Genomic DNA, 22,025 nt, shown 5'->3' with positions numbered 1-22,025 from the left:
ATATGGCTATAAGCTTTGGAATTGTATACGCTTCCAGTTTCCAGTTGTCAAAGTTAGCTGCTGGTATTTGGTCTTTGCTTTTTTTTGTTTACGCCTCAGCAAAATGTGCACGAATAGATAACAATAAGGTAAATATTAAATTTAGATTAAGCGTGCGCAAAAAGATGCTTAAATAGTTATAATTTGGAAATAATATTTCACCATGATGGATCTTTGTCTTTGGACAACAAATTTCAATGGTAAAAGGTTTTGTATGAAACAGCAAGAAGAAGCAGGCCGTAAATGTGTTCAGAATTTTTTAAGTAGCTAACTGAAACAAAATCTACAGAGAGCATCGATAGTAAAGTAGTAGGAATCAGAAATCAAAGATTCCATTGAGAAAAAACATGAGTGCGAATCAAGTTCTTTCAAGAACATATATTTATTTGTTGACAAAGATTAAGTATTTTCTATCAGTTATTAACTAACAATTTATACAACCTCCCAACAACAAACAGCTATCAGCATGCGGAAACACATAGATTAAGACCAGGAGAAAAAACTGTTTATGTACTCAAACCTCAGGCCTACCTAATTATAAGTCAATTGTCAAGTTTTGGTCATTAGGCGGCCAGGTGACACAATTTGTGCAATTAGCGAGTAGAAATGCGTGTCAGCCTGCCCCCGATTCGCCCCACACTCCACACTCCACACTCTATAATCCAAGCAGACCCTAGACAAGCCCCGACCTATCTATACCAAAATATCTATGGTCGTGTCTACTTAAATGTTGGCACTGTCCGCGTGCGTTTCGGATTTATTTTTATTTTTTATTTTTACACGTTTTCGACTCGTTTGCCTGGCCCCTGCTCGCTCGTTGGTCACCCACATTTTAATGGGTTACTGTCAAGTAGCCAAAGCAAATAAAATAACAACAAATTTATGCCTCGTACATTATATAAGTGCGTATTATTTATAAAACAAAAGCCGAATAATGTTATGGAACTGCTCACTAATTAATATGCAGGCAAATAATTTACTATGTGACGCAAATGTCATGTAGCGCAGAAAAAAAGGAAATAATTATATTACTATATAAGTATGAGATACAAGCAACATTTCAAGTATCAAACGCGTAAGAATTTTATAGGCAAAAGAGCTGAACTAAAAGATACCCTGTAGCCAAAAAACGAATAAGAAAAATGCTGTATTCTAATTGTTTTACAGAATATATATATACATATATATTATATAGTAGGATATATTTGGAATGTGTCTTAGAATTATATGCAGAAAAGAAGTCGCTGGTTCAGTGCAAAGTTCGAACTAACTTCCTGCCTTTAGGCTCGGCTTGTGATAGTAATTCTCCACATTCTTAACTCCAGGTTTTGGAATAAACCTTTGTTCCTCATATGTGTACAATATTTTTGTAAAGAATTTATTTTGTATTTTGTGTTTGGTGTATTTGCCCGTTGCACTGAAAATATGGCAAGTCCTACATATTTTCTTATGCAAAATACGGGCTATATTTGTTTTACACCCAAAATAGGCACTTACCAAATATGGTACAGATGCATTGATTGGGTCTTAAGTTATTTTTGCTTTAAGCCAGGGTCTTACTCAAAAGAGTTTTATGTTAAGATAGCCAAGCGAATCTACATTTGATAATAGTTCCCAACATCTACCTGCTTTCCACATCAATATGCCCCTTTTAAACATTTCTATGACTGCAGGGTATTGAAAAGTAAACCAAAACTGAGTATTTTTTCGAATAAGGTGAGAATGTCAGAGGGTCTACAAGCTGGCGCAGAAACCGGTAAGCGCAGATATATAGACGCGTACTCGAACTTATCAGAGACTGAAGCAACTGCCTTCGCGAACAAGATACAAAATACAGTGCCTGCGTTTCTGCGAATCTTGAATGTCTGAAGTCTCAGGTTTTTCAGTTTCACATCTTGAATCTAGTGTCTAGTTTGGCTCGGGTCTGCCGGTTGACAAGTTGACAGCTTGAACTGGGGGCTGGGATGCGTCTTTGCCTCAGCGACTGTGGCTCAGTTTATGAGACAGTTCAACTTCAGCATTTGCATATTTTGTTTATTTTTTTGTGCACAGTCAGGAAGAATTCGAATTGCCAGTCGATGCACAACAGTCCGCCAAGTGCCAAGTCCCAAGGCAATGAAGGCAATCCACCTTTGTCCATTTGTGAGACTGGTTTCTGTTTTTTTCAAAATTGTCTTTATTTTTTTATTTTTTGCTTAGTGCATTGCAGCAACTGCGGGTTTTTTTGCGCGTGCATTTTTAAATTAATGTAATATACTTTGTTTGGCTTTTTTTTACGCCGCTTTTTCGTAACTGCCAAAGACGACTGCCTCACCGGTCAGCCGTAGACCCATCCAAGTTGAAGTTGATTTGTGTGCTTTAAATAATTGCTGCATTTATCAACCCAGCTCAGATGCAACTCAAGTTGGAGGCGCTGTCCGGCAAAAGATACAAATCGTAGGTTAAGCTGATTTTGTGTAAGCGCTTGTCAAGTGTATTGAAGATGCAATCGAGTTTTTGACTCGCACTTTGTGACTCTCAACACGCTTTGATTTGTCAAACTTGGCCAAGAGCCATCGGTGTGGCTCAAAGGGGGCGGGGGCACTGAATGCCAATTGGTCTAGGAAGGTTGCTGTCAAGGTCAATCGAGGAGTTTAAGTGTGCCCTCTGTTGACTATAAATAAATAGCCAAAGAGATTACTTACGCTCAATCAAAAGTTTATAGACTTTTATGATCAATTGATATTTCTTGTATTCAAATATATAGATCACATAAAAGTCAAGTTTTTTAAAGCTCAATTATGTTTTTATTAAAAGCTTACTTGGCTGCTTACAAAAAGCCAATTTATCTTTAACAGCTCCATTTATCACACATATTAATCAAAACTTTTACAACATTACGGCCTGCTATCATAATTTTTGTTGTCGAAAAACCTGCCCCCACACGCCCTCTGCTCCAGTTTTGCTAATAAACAAATAACACAGCCTCATTTTCGCAATCCAATTTGTTTATTGATGCCGTTATTTATGGCCCGAATCATTTAGCTTCATCGATATTAGTTGCCCGGCTCGAAACAAATTAATTTACAATCGCATTAAAAGGCGCTGAATATTTCTTTGTTGTCATTTTTGTTGTTTGTTTCTAATATTTTTTTACAGGGCGCGCAAATAAAAGCAAGTTTAATGCAACAGCAGCCACAATGGAGCTTAGCCTTAACGAAAACTGACGAAAATATAAAAGAAAATTGTCACACAAATTAACATAATTAAGGTGCGCGCATAATGTTCAAATGACAACGTGAGAGATACCGAAAAGAAAAGAAACAAAAACAAGACTCTTTAAAAACTGAAAGCGGCTGCCGAGCAACAACAACAATTATTACGAGTGTAACAGGCCGAAATAGCGACAGACGAAAAATCGAAGCGAGGGATCATCAACACTATAAAATTTAAATGAGGCGACAACAACAACAACTGGGACGGAGGCAACAGTGAGGCACAAAAGCGAAATGTGCATCTTTAACGCTATACTAATGCGCTGCTCCACACAATCAATACAAGGCAACAACAACAACAACAACAACAACAAGACGACAGCTACAACAACAATAACCACAAGAATTGCATAAGCAACAAAGCGACTCCAAAGCGACGCCTCAAGCGACCTCATTTCAGCAAATCGCAATCTTTGCCCAGCTTGTCGACCCTACGCGCAGTCACTCGACCGGCACGGGGGTTGCGGGTGTGCTGAGACCATTTTCTTCTTCTGTTTTTTTTTTTTTTTTTGGTATTTTTTCGCCACAGACATATTTGCATTGCGCATACGCAACGTTGGCCAACGGCATGGATGCAATGGAGCTACTGCATCAGCTATGCGTCAATATTGTTTGGATATTCAAGATCTATCTGAAATTTGCGTTCATCACAGTGATCATATATTTAGTAGCCGAATGGTATATTGTGCGCTATGGCATCGAACTGGAGGATCAGCTGGATGGGAATGTGGCGGCCAACGATCGTCCGGCCTCGAATAGCACGCTGAGTAAGGTGTTTCGTTTCGTATTGAACTTCTTTATCATTTGAGAACTAGATTAACCACCTGATACACGCCTTAGCCATAGCCAAGCAAGGTCAAATCACAGCTCGTAATTCGAACTCGAATTCGTATTCGAATTCGGATTCGCGTTCGAAGTGATTGCGGAATTGCAAATTCGCTTCGCGCGCTTTGTTTTGTTTTCGCCGCAACCGTCAAGGCCTGCAAGAGAATGTAAAGCCCAACCAGTTAGCATTATTAAAAAACAACAAAAAAAAAAATAATCACAAAAATCAAGAAAAATAAAAACAACAAATACATTCTTTTCCATGTAATTACGTAGCAACAACAAACAAACGGGTTGAACGACTTTTCGCTTCTAAAAATAACAATAAAAAACCTTTATGCATGCATTTTGTTCTTTCAGCTCCTTACAAATGAAGTAAAACGTTCAGTTTTTTGGGTGGGGTTTTTTGTAATTCCACGAAAATTGGGTCTTAACACAAACATAACGGTACTTCTCTCATTGTTTTTATTTGATGTGCTCAGATATAGGTTAATTGAAAATCGAATGAATTATCTCTTGCAGGCAGTCAGTTCTGTCAATTTCCTTTACATATTGCAAGAGGCCTTAATTTGTCATATATATTTTTAATTCATAGTATTATCTGTTGGCTTAATAAATTAGTTTTGATTGCCTAACAGCTAAGCCAAAAAATTAGCTGATTAAAAAGCTGCCGACAATTGCCACACAAAATTTGACTTGCAAACGCGGTGCCGAAAATACAACAAAAAAAATCTATAAAAAAATAAAATAAATAAACTAAGTTTTTAGGAGTTGGCGAAAACTAAAATAAGTTATTAAGTAAATCTGCCATAAACGTGCTCGACTAACACGTACCCTACAAAACAGTTCGCAAATGTCTTACCAACTGTTTGATGATTAAACAAATTTAATTGGCAAGTTGCAACTGCAAGATACAGATCTAATCTAATGAAAATAACATAATTTAAAGAAAACAATCCAGCACTTAGTTAAAATAAACAGTAAAGTTAGCAACAGCTTCTTGATATTAGCCATAAAACAAGTGAGCTTGAGTTTCCTATTAAACCTGCTATCGCATCAAATGTGATTTGCAACTATTTTTTTTTCTTGCACGCCAAAATGCTACACATTTTTATCAGACCAAATAAAACAGCTGGCAATTGGCAGCTGGCAACTGGCGACCAGTTGAGAGCTGCCTAACAGTTACAACATGTACTAAAAGCTGCAACTTGGATAGTATGCGGCATACCGGTTCGGCTAGGCGACCCACACACTCACACACGCACACGCGCACACACAGAGGCGCCTCGACACATTGCTCCCGTTCTCAGCAGCAGGCCCACAAGCACACAAATACATAGATGGATAATGGAGCATAGGAAACAATTGTATGAATATGAGTGGGTGCTATTAATGTAGCTCAGATGTGAGGCACACGCCGTTTGCGATAAACACTCGACGATTTGTGGCTGTGTGTGAATGCATGTGTGTGTGTGTGTGTGTGTGTGTGTGTTAACTGTGAATGTGCCTGCTGTTGCTGCTGCTGCTGCTGTTGCTCCAATTTGAATACAGGCAACGACAGTCGCCGTCAAATTCAACTTTCACATGCGCAGATGCAGTGCAACACACTCCAAGTACTTTAGCTCTGTGACGTAATAAAAACACACACACACGCACGCACACACACACAAACAGACAAGCAAGCTGCAGACACAGCCTCAAGTCGCATATGCCATAATCCGCAGCAGGCGCAACAACAACAACAACAATAATAATGGGGAGCATTTGCTTTGACCGCTGATTGATTTCATTACGAGCCGCTTGAAATGCTTCACATTATTTTGCATTCAGTTGATTTTAGATTTAGTCATTTAATGTGCATCTGTATGTGTGCGTGCAACTTGTATGGAAAATGCCTAACTAAAATTTAATTGTGATCCGCACCACGCGGCGTATGCGCAATAATTCATGAGCCGTTTAAGCAATTTATGTGTCTTCGGACAACGTCCACAGCTTATTGTGTTACGGTTGTTTTGCTCTGTGTGTGTGCGTGTGTGCCTCTGTGTGTGTGTGTGTGTGATTGTGACTAATGGCAGATGGTTTTGGCCTACGTTGGTTCATTAATTGAAATGCGATGTTTTTGTTGTTGCTGCAGCAATTTGTTGTGTTATTGTTATTATGTCATTGCGGTCAGTCAGCAAATCAAGCGCTAAATATTCAAAACAAATTAACGAGCACATGAATATCAATTGTGAATCGATAATAGATCAGTCACAATGATATAAATGCATAGAAAACGTATAGAGCAATGCGGAAATGGGGTATATTGAATGAAAGTAAGTAAGTGAAATAAATTTAACAAAATAATTTAAAATAAAAATAAAATATATATGTATAAGTCGTAAAGCTCTTCTCATTTTCTAAGTAATTTTCTAGTAAAATTAATCACAGGTAGTAGAATAACCGATTATAAAATCAAGAAAAACTTGAGCAACTTTTATATGAAACAGTATACTTTGAGCACAGCATACACCTTATATATTTTTCAATTTTGTTTAAAACATTTTGCAAGAAATTCATTAAATAAATTGAAAATAAAAGTCTAAAATAATCAGCAAACCTGTTAAGCTACTTTATAAGATTGAAGCCAGCGACTAAACAGCAAATGCGGCAAAGTCAGAGCAAAAGCAAAATGCAACAATAACAAAACACACAAAAAACCAAAAACAAAGTCAAACTATTGCAGAATGTTGACGGCGGAAAAACTGTAACAAAAAGTGCTACACAAAGAAAAGCTCAAGCTTAAGCTCGCAAAGACAACTGCTCTTCCTCTCTCTCTGTCTCTCTCGCAACTCTCTTGCGCTCTTTATGTCAGAGCGCAAGCGCAAAGCCGTTTGCGGCGAAGCGGCAAGAAACCAGTTTCCAAGACATGCGACTGGAAACCAAATTAGCGAGCTAAAGCTTCGAGATACGTTACCAAAAGACGATTTTATGCCAACGCAAAGTTGGCCAACAATCTGCAATTTCAGTCTGCAAACGGTCAGCCAGGTGAACGGCAGCCAAGACAGGTTGGCAACAGTAAGTGGGTGTGGTTATATTCCACGAACGAAAAACAAAAAAAAAAAATTAAACGCTGCGCATGCGCTGCGTTCGCACAAGTGTATATACACATATATATATATATATACATCTATGTATATGTAATGTGTGTGCGTGTGTGTGTGTGCGCGCGTTTGGCATTGTGTTGTAAAAAAATTATATAAAATTTATAAGGCAAACAAAAATTTTGCATGCAAATTGTTTATGTTAATGTTAATTTGTGGCCAAAAATCAAGCGCAATCGAAAATCTTGCCAAATTGCCTGGCCAAAAGGTGTTGAATGCGCCAATCTGTGCAGCTGTATTTGTGTGAAAAACTAATGCTCAAGTGTCGTAATAGCCCCAAAGAGTTTCCAATCAATGCTTCGTTTAAGCTTTGCAAGCTGTGCAAATTATGCTTAAATAAAGCACATAAGCAAACGCGTGTGCTAGACATTAAGCATAAGAAAAAAGTAAAAACATACAAAGTACATAAAAACAACAATACAAATTTTCACAAGTGCACGCACACAATGCAACAAGCTGCAACACACACGCACACATAGGCAGCATATTATGCCTCTCTCTCTCTCTCTCTCTCGCTCGCTCTGGCCTGTCTGCGCATGTGTGCGCGTGTGTGTGTGTGTGCAGTTTATTGTATTCATTTTGCTTTTGCTAATGCATTTTCAGCTGCATTTAAGCAAAATATTGAAAAATATATTGAACAACTTTTGAGGATTATTCAAAAAATATAGAAATTTGATTGCTGCTTTTAAGGTAAGCCATGTTTTTCTTTTGTTTGCTTTTTTGAATACGCTGCAAAGTTATCTTTGTTGCAGCATCTGACACTGTTAACTCTTCAAAACTCAGGGCCAAAACTCTTGGCAAAACTTTGCAAAATTATCTCAAGCGTTGCTAATTATTTGCCATGTACTACATGTTGTTGCTGAAATCAGTTGTTGTTTTTCTTGTTGCCTGGCATTACTTGCTGAAAAAAAAAAAAAAACAAACAAACAATTGCCATAATTTGTTTATACATAATTTGTTGCTTTGTATCTTTGTATCTTGTATCTTTTGGCGTGCGCATCTTTGCAAGGCGCCCAAAACAAAACAGCAAGCTGCGCCATTTTACTTTCATCACCAGCCACAGTAAACACAACAACAACAGTAACAACAACAACAACAACGGTTACAGCAAAATTTTTCAAATTTTACTTTCATTCATCTGCGACGAACGTATGTGCATTTTATTTTTACTTTAGTTTTATTATTTTTTAATTTCTTCGAAACATTTTACTGCTCATTTCTTCATTTTGGCCGTTTACGTTGAGTTTTCCTCACGCCCAAAGAAAACATTTAAATTTGTTAATTACTGGGAAACACCAAAAAAAAAACCTATTTGATGCGTGTGAAACAGAGATTTCTCACACAGATGCTGCTCTCCTTTTGCATATTAGCTGTGACTACTCACGGCTTGCCAAAGCGAGCCGAACTCAAATGAATCGCAACCGGAATCGGCGATTAACTTATTTGCCGCACTGTAAACGGCTATAACAAAAAGTAAAAACAGCAACTAACAAGCACACAAATTGAAACTGAAAACGATTTTCCAAAAGGAAACTTAGTTTTCACTTGCCATTCAAGCGATGCCTCAGAAAAAGGCAGCCAAAGCTGTGAAGATGCGAGCTGTGGAAAATTTATAAAATAAATGCAAGCAATGAAAATGAAAATGAATACGAAGATGTATAGGAGTAGTTATAAGGGATAAAATTTTAAATATATTTTTAGCTCAATTTATTTTAAATATTAGATGACAAAAGATGCAGAAAAGTACATAAAAGGGTAGACATAGACAGACATAAACATAAGACGATATCGTAAGTACTTTAACTATCTCAATTTGGAACGTTTGAAATAGAGCCAAAGATACTTAATTTCCCTATTAAGTGCTTAAGAAAAAACATAGAAATAGTTAATACATAGGAAGAAAATTATGACAAGAATGCCCAGCAATGAGCATTAGTCACGCTACAAGTGCTTAAGGCCAGAGTTCTATAAGCGACAAGGTCAAGAAAACTCTTGGCTAGGCATATTATAATATGTGCTCTATTGTGCAGATGACTTCATTAATAACAATCAAGATAGCAATTTTTTTTATAATTTATGGAATTATTACTCGTTCTGCGCCCACGCAGCAGCAACAACAAACAGAAATAAAACAAATGACAGCTGAGCGACTTTAATAATTGGCAACATAATCTGCAAAATCTCACAAAATCAATTAAAAACTGACAAATGACACTACAAAGGGCAATTAGCTAAGCCCACATTAGATTGTATAATAACATGCTAAACACAACAGACATAAAATTTAAAAAAAAAACTGCACCATAAAATTCAGCAGAAACTCAAAACCACAACAGCTGGGGCGACCTTGAAAGAGCACCGAAAAAATATAATAAAAAATCGGAAAAAATATCTAAAAAAGAAGCGAAAGAAAAGTCCAAAATCGAACGGCTGTGCCCCAGAGATGCTAATTTTTTGTGACAACGGAGCTAGTCGAGTCTTGGAACCGGCATCTGCATATTGAAGATCGGCAACGGTCCTCGGCCGGGCCGGGCCACAGAGGCAACCGGTTGATGCTTCGCTTCGTGTATAAATTAAAATATTATCAAGTCAAAATAAAAAGGAAAAACTATCCGGCGTAACCAGTTGCTGACGTCGGTGCGACGACACATTTCACAGAAATTCGACTGCTCGCATTTGAAATGTAAATGAAATCGAGAGTTTTAATATCGTATTTTATTTATTTATTTTTTTTTCGAATATAGCATCAATTTAAACTGGTTACCAAGTGTGCACTCGAGACACGACGACCTTTTCGAATGAAATGCAAAATTTAATCAAAACGTTTTCAAACTTTATTCGAATTGTGCATTGTCTAGAGTTCTATGACTGTCGGCTGCCGTCGACCTTAGGCTACAGCCAACTGATTCTAAATGCTTACTGCTCATTGTCTGGGGCTGGCTAATTTTATTTTAATTAGCCAACGTCATTTGACAAAATCAACTTGGAAAAAAAAAACACAAAACCATACACAACGATTTTATCGCAAAATTATGTGAAAAATTCAACAAATTTGTGATTCGCGTTGTTTTTTTTTTGCTTCTACTACAAATTTGCACAATTTCAAGGCACTTGAGCTCATAAAACGCATAGAGAACTATTAAATTTGCAAATGAACTTAACATGAGAATCGAAAACTTCCTTTTATAAATTTTTGAAAGATTTTTAACAGAACTGTGACTGCGACTGCGATAAAAACTGTGACTGTGACTCGCTTGCCCATCATTGATAGTAATTTTTATAAAGACGACAACAAACAAATACAAAAACAAAACCAACTCGAACAGCAACAACAATTTACCGGTATTCGTGTGCTTGTAAGCCGTCGTGCTTAGCCTTGAATTTGAACTTGGCTAAAAGGCAATTTAACATCGAAACTTCGAGGCACATCGATACGTGTCAGCGACATGTAGACAGCCAGACAGACAGCCAGCACATCTCCGGCTCCGGATAATGGTGGGCCGTAAAAAATTAGATGCTTTTATTATTATATGGTCATATGGGCGAACGAGCAACAGCAAAATTAATATTAATATTATGAATATTATTGCTTATGACAATGCAAAATGCACCAAAATAAGCGAAACAATACATAAAGCTCAGCCATAAATTTCAACTGTTTAGCATAGTCATATGTCATAAAAGCCAAAAACAAAACAATAGGCGACCTTAGATATTTAAAAAAAAAAGGCTAAGAAATGGAGAAGAATAAGCACCAAGAGCACTTATTACATATATGGAACATTGTGTGCTAGATTTATGGCAGAGGGCATTAATCATAAATGATATTCAAGAGAGGGTAAGGAAGAAGATATGCTCAACTAAATATTTATATTCCCATTTATTATGTTTATTGCCTAATATATCTATCAGCTGCGCAGTAGTTAGAACCCTTTGACATTTGAGAGCCTGCATTTGAGGCCGCATGAATAGAACCAGTTGGCTGCAGCTCAACAAACTATCATCATATATTTTGTCACATATTTTATCCAAAGCCAGGCACTCAAATGTCAGAAACCGCACACAGCTTGAGACAAGCTACATCACATAAGCGCACACGCTTTATAACATTTATAAATTTCAAAAAAAAAATGAAGTTAAATATCCACTTAAAATGCGCGACACACATTTTTGCTTTGTGGAGCGGGGTGTGAACGGCGAATCTTTGAACTCCGTCAGATTGGTAAAGCCCACAAAGACGAGACGCCTTCGTCATACAAAATGCAGCTAACAGAGTCTAACAGAGGCAACAAAAATTGTGCCATGAATAAATGAAAGGCAGACGAACAGCTGCTCGGCGCTGGGCATAAATTTGAGCCCAAAATCCATTACCAAGAGCCAATCAATTGAAGCTTCCTCTTTGGCAAAATACGAATAAAAATAAGAAAAGACCAAACAACGAGACGTCGCGCCGTCTGACATTTCGAAATGCGCATACGCCCCGTTGTACGAGTGAAGTGTGTGGATGGATGGCTGGATGGATGGATAATCGAATTGAAGGCAAACCAATAAACAATGCATAATAAAACTGTTATCTGATGTATATATTGATGTATCCATAAACAATGCCAAGCTGCCGAATTACAATGCTCCAATGAACCTTTTGCATTTGCATCTTTCAACTTTGTTCAATCAACACAACTTAAGCGCTTCTCAAAGCTCTCTCTAAATCTATCTCTCTCCCTGTCTCTCAATCTCCCCCTCTCTCTCTCTCTCTCTCTCTCTCTCTTTCGCTGTCTGTCTTTGTTTTGCAATAAATCAACTGCAAGTGTTTGGCAGCTTGGAATTTGCAGCCACGCCAATATCGTATACTATATGCTTAAATGATATCAATATAAATAATTAAAGCACTTACTTTTTATGGCAGCTGCCGCTTTTGAAATTTGATTTTGTTTTTTTGATTTTGTGTTTGGTTTTTGCTTTTGCGTTTGCCTTCGCTTTTCATATATTTGCACAGCCAATTAAAACGCATTGAAAATGAAAGTGTTGCCGCAATGTAATTGTAATCTATTGTTCACTTTTCAATTTGATATAGTTATGCATTCGGACCGACCGCCTCTCTGTATGTGTGTGTGTGTGTGTGTGTGTGTGTGTATAAGTATGCTTTTGTTGTTGCCCTTTCGCTGCGCTTTACGCTTTACGTAAGTGACATTGAAGGCAGCGGCTAATTATGCAATTACCGCTTCAACTGAATCAAGTCTTTAAATTAACGGAAACTCAACGGAAATTGTACAAAACTGTTGCACATACATTAAAACATGGCACAACATTAAAAGCTTTTATCATTATCATTTTCTATATTAATATATCGAGCTGCAAATTATGCACACATTCATTTTTTATTTATTCAACATCAATTTCATATAGGAAGCGCATTTTTTGTCAAAAAATTGCCCATTGTTACAAATGGTACAAATAGTTTATTTTTTAACAAAAATAACTAACAACTGAGCTATTATCAATTATGGAAAGAAAGAGAAAACTTCCATTATTCAAGCCCAGCTTTTCGAACAAGAATATTGTAGAATAAAATCGCCCTCTTCTAATATCATATCATTATGATAATCTTCTTGCACACAAGTTAAACCCATATTTGAAAAAGAACTACAATTTTTATGATATATTAGCCAAAGTTTTATTATTATTTAGTGACACTAAAATAAGGCCTAACTTAACTTGGCAAAAGTTTCAGTTTCACTTTTTCCATATTTATGAATAAGTCATAGCAAATCAGACGAATCTATGTCTAGAACACTTTCTACGACCATAACTAGATATAGTACACTCACACACACACTCACACACACACAAACACACACACACCTGTTGTGCATTTCTTTTCCGCCACAAACTGTCAGCTAAAAAAAAAATAACGTTAATCGAGACATGTGCGAGTTGCAGTTAGGTGTAGCTCCAAAAAACAGAAAAGACAAAAAAATACTTGTGGATTGCGTGCCGAAAATGTTAAGTGAAGAACTCAACGGAACGGACACCAGAGACATTTCTTTGGAGCGTTCGTTCAGTGACTTCTTCACTTGGCACAAGGAGCATTAATCTTGGCCTGTGCTCGTCGGGGTGTGTTTATTGGCGAATTCTTGCATTTCTTACAACATTTTTGTTTGGTTTCTTTCTTTTGTGAAATTTACATAATTTTGTTATTATTTCTTTGTTTTTTTTCCTTCAAGCAAACCAAAACGGGAAATAAAATATTCAACAGCAACTGCAGAGACGTCATAATGAAAAGAGCCAAACGCTGGCTGTTCATGACAGCGACAGGTGAGTTTACTCCCCCCCGCCCTCTCTCCCGATCTACCCACGTATATGAGGAAAGGTTATTCAGGTGCTGCAATAACTTAATCGCTGCTTTGCACTTGCAACGAACTGGATTATGCTGTACAGCGAAAACTCCCGAAAAATAAATGCTACCAGTCGCTGCATGTGCTGTGATATAATGCGGGCAGTCGAGCGCAAAAACTGCTCCGATTATGCAATTAAACAAAAACCAGCTACAGTTTTTAAACATTTTTATATAAATACCTTCCCTCCTTTTTCAACCAAACAGTGCTGTTGTTGGGTCTGATTGGCTCCGCGGATGCTGCGCTGCCCTTCAAGAAGGTATCCATCGCCAAAACACCTGCCTCTACAACCAGCACAAGCACAACGACTACCGAAAGCTCAGAACCTGCCACAGAAAAACCTGAGTTGCCACAGCCCACCGGCGAGGGGGAGGAGAGCAAGGTGAGTGCTTAATTAGTTTTAGTTGGAGTTAGGATTTCCAATCTCTGCTTTTATAGTCGGACAATGTGACGCTGTCGAAAAATTCCAAATTGACGGGCATACCGCAAATTGATTATATCTGGGATCCGAATTTGCCACGAGAGCTGAGAGGGTAAGTCGAACTTCGAACTTCGTTTAACACCTCCTTATCAATTGTCTCTTATCTTCTTTGCAGCTACAATCTCTCGAGCTATCCTTTCTTGTCTACCGTTCCACCCATGGATGAGATTCACTTCAAGTGCGAGGGTCTCCACGACGGTTTTTATGCATCCATTGAGTACAAATGCCAGGTGAGTAAATAAGTGAAAAACAGACCAGAGGGCTTTGACTCCTACTAATGCGATTTTCAAGGAATACTTAAGCTATATAAAGAATAGTTCCTCTGCTGTAGCTATCGTTTTTATCTTCCCTTCCGTCTCGCTGACATAAAAAACCTAAAGGGTTGTACTTCAGTTAATGCAAATCGCTAAGAAAGGATTATTCCCTACTTGTATTTATGAAAATCGCATAGAAAGGCTTTTTTCTGATGATGCTTTCAAACGGTGTTACCTCCCTCCCTGTTGCATGATCAAAGGGAGCGTCACTAGAGCCAGACAAATTATATGTTTTACCTTTTGTATGTTGACCTTGTGCCCAACAGCGCAACGGGAATATTGTGGGTGGGAGAGGCGAAGGGGTCGTTATCCAATTGGTCAAGTTGAACAGCGCGCAATATGAGCTACCACGTAATTCATGTCCAGTAATTTCTCTTTTTGCCGCCGTCTTGCGGCTTACGTGCCCAAAGGCGAAGCCAAAACGAAAAACATTAAAAAAAAAACTTGTCTGCGTGTCGATCTTGACCTCAAATTGGATTTTGTTTGCCTGGCGAAGAGACGTTAAACAGACGATATTCACACCTCCGTCTGGCCAAGACTTTAGTTAGTTATTTACGAATTTTACTAACTGCCGCTTTTATCATTTGCAGATCTATCATCATTGCGTCTACGGCATACGACACGATTTCCTCTGCGCCAATTTCACGGCCTTCGATCAGCGCACCTTCATCTGTCACTTTGCCTCCGATGTGGACTGTGAGGGCTCACAAAAGTACTGGAACAGGTGAGAGCAAGTCGAACCTGACCTAGATAATTGAATGTAACTCACTTAAATTCTTGCCCATAGAAATGATGAGCTATACATGGCCACTACGACGTCGTCGACAAGCACGACCACAACGGAACCACCCCCAACCCCGCCCAGACGTCGAGCGCAGCGACCCTATCATCGACCCTATAACCGCCGCCCCGTGGATGACTACTATTATGATGAGTCGGAGGATGAGTATTATGAGGACCGCTACAGTCGTCGCAATCCACGTCCGCGTCCCCGCAAACCGCAACTGCAACTGGACTACGACGATGAGTACGAGGATAAACAAGTGGCGGAAAAGCCGCTGCGACGCAACCGAAATCGCTACAGGGACGAGGATGAGCTCGTCGACGAGGACTACGATGATAGGCGCAATCGACCTGGCGCCCGTCGTGGCAAGCCCCAGCCGACAGCTGGCGGTCGTGGTAAGGCATCACCCCGCAAGCCGGGACGCGTTGAGGAGCGTCGCAGCTTCAATGAGGAACGCGTTGCTGACGAACCACGTCGTGCGGGTGGCAGACGGCGCAGCAGCGAGAAGCGCACCACACCATCTACAGTTGCGGTGCTGGACGAGCTCGATGAGTATGAGAAGCCCTACGGGCTGGACCAGGAGGAGGCAGCCGAAGAGCAAACACCGCAGAAAGTAAAAACAACGCCCAAGCCATTGACTGAGTTTATTACGCCCAAAGCTGCGGCTGCCTCCGTCTATGCCCGTCCCCGTGCTCCGCCGCGCATAGCTCGTCCCGTGCCCGTCAACGAGAAGAAAAAGTATTCCTATCCTGTGCAGAAGAACACGGCTACCACACACGCACCGGCAGGTGGCGAGCAGGAGGATGACGATTACTACCAAGACCGTGAGCAGCAGGAGGAGGACTACGAGCAGCCGGCACAGCCAGCACGCAATGCGCCACGCAGACGCACTGCAGCCCCCAAAGAACAGAAGCCCACGCGCTCAACTCTGCGCAAGCCAGTGACAGACAAGAAGGCGCTGCTGGACGAGGAGGATGACTATGAGGCCGAGCGACAGGAAACGCCACGCCGCAAGCGTCCACAGGCCAGCAGAGCTCGTGCGCCGGCTGCCGATGTGGACTTCGTGGACGATGTGGATTACGAGGAGCGGCCAGCGCCTGCACGAGCGCAGCGTGTGCGCCCCAAGCCAGCTGCTCCCGCACCACGTAAGCCTGCAGCACGCCCCAGACAACCCATTGTGCAAGAGGATGAAGAGGAGCATGTCGAGCCCGCCAGTGAAGAGCAGCCGGCGCAGCCGCGTGTGCCACCGGCGCGCACGAAATCCAACTCCTTGGTGGGCATAACCCCGGCGCGACGCAATCAAAAACTGGCGCTGGCCAATCGGCAACGTGCGCTGCCCACGTCCAAGACAACAGCAGCGCCCGCACTGGAAGAGGAACTGCCCGAAGAGGAGCCAGAGCACGCCGAGCCAGATGAGGTGGATGAGCCGCTGGCGCCAGCTGCACCAGCCAAACCGCTACGACCCGCTTCGGTACGTGTGGTCAAGCGACCCTTCCTGCCCTCGCGTGGTGGCAGCCCATATTTGCCGCGAGGCCTTCAGCCGGTGGGCGTGGCAGTGCGGCCGCAACTGACCAGCAATACGCGCACCACAGACAGCACGCCCATCGACATGGGCTCAACCATATCGGGCGTGCGCCTGCTGGAGCATGGAGCGCCGCTGCTGCGCGGCGAACAGCCGAGCAGCGACAGTGACGGTGACAGTGAGGCTGACAGCGATGAGCTGCCGGCACCGTCGCCCAACCCACCGCGCACCACATTGCCGCCACGCAGTGCACTGCCCACATCGGTAACGCCCAGGCGGCCAGAGCCACAGCCGGTCAAGCTCAATCTGGACGAACTCTATGAGAACGACTACGATGTGACGCTGAACGATGCGCTCGATCCCACGCTTAAACCGCTTACGCCACTGCATCCACATCAGCATCAGCATGCCAACTATCAGAGCCGGGCCTATGCTAGTGCGTATGTCGCACCCGCTGCTAGCGGGGCGTACAATCCATTTGCCGGTCATGGCAATAGCAACTATCAGCAGCAGGCATCCATCTATCAGAATCATGCGCCGTCATCATCCCATGCATCCGCTTCGCAGTCACAGCCTCAGTCTCAGTCACATTCGCCACCGAACTATCATAGTGATTCCTATTTCTCATCGACAGATATACGCCGGCGAGCGATTGTCCCGGCGCAGGTCTCGCGTGCACATAGACACGAATACGCTGCCGGAGGAGCAGTGAGCAGCACCCAAACGGGCGCACGACTTGCCCAGCATTACTACGATGAGTTTGCATATTAGTCGCGGTTACAAGTCTGTGAAAAATCAAGGTAAATATTATGATACACAGATAAAATTGATTTAACGATTCCTGTTGTAATATATCCATGTTGTTTCCTTTCAGTTTATTCAGCTGTAAATAACTAGAAGGCGCACCAGGTGCCTAGGCAACTGCTATTCTACACTATCTATTTCTCTTTTATATATTTTAGTCTTCTAGCCACAAGCTAATTATAATATTTTTTTCTATAGTTAAAGTTAAAGCAGGCGGAATTTCCAACACACAATTTGCGCTTAACTTTTACGTGAAACAGAGAAGCAAAAAAAAATTATTAATATATACATTGTATAATACTCAATTGTCGTGATAGTAGCCGAGACAAAAGTAACTTTCAAGTTTTGTCTGCTAATTTTTATTTAGTACACAAACAACAACAATAACAACCATCAACAGCCGCTGCGCTTAGCAAAATACTTGAGTGCGGTAAACAAATTGAACAACAACAAAAACAAAAAACAAATTAATTTAAATTTAGTATGCAAAAACATTTTGTGTGCGCGTATTATTTAAGCTGTATTCTAGGCTCAAGTCGAGTGCTTAAACAAAATTAAAACTATGATACAAAACAACTAAAAAAGGCAAAAAACAATAACCTTAACTTATATATTGTATTATATACATTTAACATGATTGTGATTCACTTGTGCAAAGGCAGCTCTTCAGCGCCTCCGTCGCCTCCTCCAGATGATCCAGTTTTTTCATCAATATTATCTAAGACAGGCAAAAGCGAATAGATAATTAAATATAGATATAACATATAGGATATAGAGGCAAACACCTTAGCAGCTGATATAATTTCCGTGGCCACTTTGAGTGGCATGAACTCCACAGCTTTCACTAGCGCAATAGGACGCGTCTTGGCCACATCCTCAATGGTTTTGAAGCCCGCCGCATAGAGCTGCTTCGCCCGATTCTAAAAAGTACACAAACAAGTTATAAGCGATTCAATAATTAATTAATGTAAGGACTCACAATCTTAACAGCGGGCAGCTCTAACAGCGACTCCAGTTCCAACGTGCCGCAGCGATCCATTTTTTGATTGATGCGCTCGAACAGTGGCCTATAGCACCAGAACTCATCAATTTGCTCGCACAGACGCACTATGGCGCTGGCCGCCGCCGTGCACTGACTGATTAGCTGCTGCAACGTGCCGCGCTCCACATTGTACTTGCTGGCCACGCTGGGCAACGGCACGAGGGCCAGTACATCAGCTAGAATGAGGACCTTGTACAGGCGATTCAACTGCAAAGCCAACGGACCCTGCACCGACTGCGTCTTGGCTAGCCTGGCCGCATGCGCCTCCGTAAAGCCCAACTGCTTGAACAGCGCCTGTGTCTGCGTCGATAAGGAAGTATATTCGCGAAAGAGTATGTTAGCATCAGCAGGAAACATTTCATCGCCACGCTCATTGGAATTGAAGCAAACAACCAGGTACAGCAGATGCACATAACTGGTGAGTATGAGCTGCTGCTGCGCCTGCTGCAGCTCTCTGTGTATTGCAAAGGCGCGTTTGTAATCGATGCCCGCCTTGAACGCGGCGCGCCCAATGTTGGTTAGCTGAAAGCGTGTGGATTGGCTTATGAGCAGGCGACGATCGGAAGCCGAGCGATTGCTCTGATTAATATCCTGTGTAGTCATAATATCCGAGCTATTGGATTTGCCCTTAGGCACAGTTTCTCTCAGTTGCAGCACCTTGTTCTTAAACATGTCACGCAAAATGCGCAGCACCAGCTCATCAACGGCTATTTCCAAGGCGCCAGCCTGTACGGCCAGCAAAGTGCTGTTGACCAGACGATTGAGATCGCGTCGGCAATCAGCCAGGTTCAAGCCAATGACGCTCAGTATTAAAGACTGGAAAGATGTAGGAACTCAGTGCTGGAGTGGGGACCCAGAGGGCACGGGCTTACCTGTAAGCCAACGGCATCCAGCTGATCCAGCGAGCTAAGCGCTTTGTCCATGGGCGAGAATAGCATCTGCCCCACAAGAAAATTGTCCTTGCTCTGCGTTATCAGAATACTCTCGCCCGCCTCGCCTAGACCTGCGCGTCCAGCACGTCCAACCATTTGCTTGTACTTGCACAAAGTCATGAACTCTTGTCCGACATAGGGCGCACGTATAATCACACGCTTGGCGGGCAGATTTACGCCCGCCGCCAGGGTAGAAGTACAACAAATTACCGTGATGACACCGAATCGATATGCGGTCTCAATATATTTGCGTTCGTCCGTGGTCAGTCCCGAGTGATGATAGGCAATGCCGTAGGGCAACGTTTTGGCCAGCACAGGACTTAAGATGCCACACATCTTGTCGAGAGCACTCATAAGATCGGCTTTCTCACTCTGGCGATGCTCAAAGAACTTTTGCTTGGGCACAATACGACTAAGTAGCAGCGCGACATTCTCACAATTCTTGCGCGTGGGACAAAACACCAGACAGCAATGCTCCGGCGCACATTCGCTGATTAGGCCCGCTAGATGATCTGGATCGGCGCGCTCCACAGCGGGGCTGTACTGTAAAGGAGTAAACAAGGTAAATATTGTGCGCAAAATTAAAGACAGACTGACATTGTAGCTAACGGTGCGCTGAGGAACAAATATTTCTTCGAGAGTTTGCCCAGCCGAATTGATTTCCAGCAAATCATGTCCACACTTGATGTACTCCCGTAGCTCTACTGGACGAAAGCCACGCGTATAAACATCTGCATTGAGAAAAGCCGAAATTTCATTCAGATTTCCAATGGTGGCGCTCATGCCCACAATTTGAATGTTGGCTTAAATGGAGATGGAACAGTTAGCAGCTGTGAAGGAGTGTATGGCAGTATATAGATACCATTCAAAAACATGACCTTGGTCAGAAAAGCCTCCAATGTAGCGCCGCGGCCGCGCTCGCCAATCAAATGCAGCTCATCAACCACAACCAGACCGATCTCATGTGGACGTTGGGCATCAATCAAGCTGTCCATAAGCACGGCGCCCTTCTCAATGGATGCAATAAACAGGCTGCGTCGTTTGCGTTGCGGTTGTGGCGGACATTTGCCCTTGCCCGCCGTATATTCGTCCACAATGAAGTCTAGCGCAATGGCAAACGGTGACATGGCGCTCACCTTTTCCTGCACTATGGACACATAGGGCAGTATGAAGAGCACATTGCGTTGGCGGCAGAGCAGCTCGCGCAGCATTAGGATTTCGGCAACCAAAGTTTTGCCGCCGCTAGTGGGCAGCGCATAAATTAGATTTTTGCGCTTTCGTATGGCTGGCAGATTCAGACACTCATCCTGCCACTCTAAAAGCGTTCAATATTAGTAATTCGCGAAGTATGTCGAAGTATGAACGACTCGCTCACCATATAAACTTTTGATGCCCTTATGCTCGAATATTAAATTCTTCACCCTGTCCGGCAGACCGTAGAAATCGCCCTTACTGGGAAAACTGTTGTCGGGCTCGTCCTTGGCGCTTTCGAACTCGGCAAACGCCTGCGTCTGCCAGTCCAACTGATCGAGCGCCGCCAGTTCTTGTTGTGCCTGCAGCATGGAGCGATTTTGCAGAGCTTCGTATGTTTCATATTGTGTTCCGTGCACAATGCCTTCTAGAATGGACTTGGATATGAATGACATTGATGTCGACATGGTTATAGAGTCCTCTTTGGGTTGCGGAGCCAGCATTTGTGTTCTCTCTGGTGATTTTGGTACCTTAAAGGCAATTGCATCCATAAAAAGTTGCGTATTTTGTACTACTGGATCGCTGTAATCATCAGCGCCATGGAAAATATCAATTTCAGCCATGCTCAAATCCTTCAGGTCGATTTCCTTGAAACTCTGCTCCTTTGGGCTCTTCTGGTCTAGTTCAGTCCTTGGCACTGCTTCTTCTGCGCTAGGCAATGAAATATCGCCAAACAGACTGTCATCCGATTGGCTCTGATGAAATTTATTGCTGGTTTGACTGCTGAAAGGTGCCGACACCACAGCATCTTGTCCACTAAACAATTCCTCCAGCTTGGCATGGGAAAAGAAACTTGCATCGTTGTCCGGCCAAAAGATACTCTCGCTCATCTGCATGGCGCCTGCAACGCTTGGGCCTGGTTTATTGTGGTCGACACAAATTCGTTTTGCATTGACATTATATTCGGGTGTTGAACCTTTGTTTCTAAACTGTTTTCTTGACATAATGTACAAAAATCATAACTTAAATGCATCGCGCCAAAATGTGCAACACAGCTGATTTGACATATGGCAGTGTTGCCACCTAGGATTTCCATTTTCGTCAGTATTTTGTGCAAGGCTGGTATTTTATTCGACCCTTGAGATTTGTTGTGCCAATACAGTTTAAAAGCAAAAATATGACAAATAATAACGTCAATACTTTGTAGGCAAGCCTCAAAAAGCAAGCATTTTAACAATGAAAGCGCTACTAATATTTTTGCGGTATTTTTTTAATATCATGATATCAAGAATTTTTGGT

The 22,025-nt window shown here is 41.8% G+C and overlaps 3 protein-coding genes across 6 annotated transcripts; 2 read left to right on the top strand and 1 right to left on the bottom strand.

Moving 5' to 3' along the window:
• The first annotated feature begins 15 nt into the window (after nucleotides 1–15).
• Nucleotides 16–4,404, top strand: LOC6624416 (uncharacterized). Its single transcript, XM_002046890.4, has 2 exons — nucleotides 16–128; nucleotides 3,178–4,404. Exon 2 carries the CDS (start codon nucleotides 3,862–3,864, stop codon nucleotides 4,099–4,101), a length of 240 nt encoding a protein of 79 aa, XP_002046926.1. The 5' UTR covers nucleotides 16–128; nucleotides 3,178–3,861; the 3' UTR covers nucleotides 4,102–4,404.
• A 2,666-nt stretch (nucleotides 4,405–7,070) lies between these two features.
• LOC6624418 (proteoglycan 4) lies at nucleotides 7,071–18,055 on the top strand. Of its 4 annotated transcripts, none has more exons than XR_011416348.1 (9): nucleotides 7,071–7,175; nucleotides 13,486–13,576; nucleotides 13,863–14,038; nucleotides 14,095–14,189; nucleotides 14,253–14,367; nucleotides 15,042–15,175; nucleotides 15,239–16,706; nucleotides 17,392–17,557; nucleotides 17,632–18,055. XR_011416348.1 is itself a non-coding variant. In XM_032434672.2 (9 exons), the coding sequence occupies exons 1-8, from the start codon at nucleotides 7,089–7,091 to the stop codon at nucleotides 17,526–17,528; spliced, it is 2,790 nt and encodes a 929-aa protein (XP_032290563.2). In that variant the 5' UTR covers nucleotides 7,071–7,088; the 3' UTR covers nucleotides 17,529–17,557; nucleotides 17,632–18,055. The 4 variants fall into 4 exon arrangements, 3 of the variants coding, with proteins under 3 accessions (XP_032290563.2, XP_015030820.2, XP_070064066.1); XM_032434672.2 differs by having other exon boundaries at nucleotides 15,239–17,193; XM_070207965.1 differs by adding an exon at nucleotides 7,865–7,951 and having other exon boundaries at nucleotides 7,142–7,175; nucleotides 15,239–17,557.
• mus301 (mutagen-sensitive 301) lies at nucleotides 15,857–21,788 on the bottom strand. The gene is made up of 7 exons (XM_002046888.4): nucleotides 20,911–21,788; nucleotides 20,398–20,850; nucleotides 20,133–20,338; nucleotides 19,476–20,078; nucleotides 18,541–19,419; nucleotides 18,347–18,481; nucleotides 15,857–18,279 (listed from the first exon to the last, which is right to left on the bottom strand). The coding sequence occupies exons 1-7, from the start codon at nucleotides 21,728–21,730 to the stop codon at nucleotides 18,190–18,192; spliced, it is 3,186 nt and encodes a 1,061-aa protein (XP_002046924.2). The 5' UTR covers nucleotides 21,731–21,788; the 3' UTR covers nucleotides 15,857–18,189.
• Between the last annotated feature and the right edge of the window lie 237 nt (nucleotides 21,789–22,025).

The sequence above is a fragment of the Drosophila virilis genome, chromosome 3 (genome assembly GCF_030788295.1).
Source record: "Drosophila virilis strain 15010-1051.87 chromosome 3, Dvir_AGI_RSII-ME, whole genome shotgun sequence".
In the NCBI taxonomy this organism is placed as follows: Eukaryota; Metazoa; Arthropoda; class Insecta; order Diptera; family Drosophilidae; genus Drosophila; species Drosophila virilis.
This window is presented reverse-complemented; position numbering and strand designations above follow the sequence as displayed.

Coding starts and splice junctions, on each gene's coding strand:
- LOC6624418 (XM_015175334.3), top strand. CDS start 7,089: ATGCCAACGCAAAGTTGGCCAACAATCTGCAATTTCAGTCTGCAAACG. Junction 7,176..13,485: donor GCCAAGACAGGTTGGCAACA/GTAAGTGGGTGT, acceptor TTTTCCTTCAAG/CAAACCAAAACGGGAAATAA. Junction 14,039..14,094: donor GCGAGGGGGAGGAGAGCAAG/GTGAGTGCTTAA, acceptor CTGCTTTTATAG/TCGGACAATGTGACGCTGTC.
- LOC6624416 (XM_002046890.4), top strand. CDS start 3,862: ATGGATGCAATGGAGCTACTGCATCAGCTATGCGTCAATATTGTTTGG.
- mus301 (XM_002046888.4), bottom strand. CDS start 21,730: ATGTCAAGAAAACAGTTTAGAAACAAAGGTTCAACACCCGAATATAAT. Junction 20,851..20,910: donor GGGCATCAAAAGTTTATATG/GTGAGCGAGTCG, acceptor GAACGCTTTTAG/AGTGGCAGGATGAGTGTCTG. Junction 20,339..20,397: donor CAAGGTCATGTTTTTGAATG/GTATCTATATAC, acceptor TCTCCATTTAAG/CCAACATTCAAATTGTGGGC.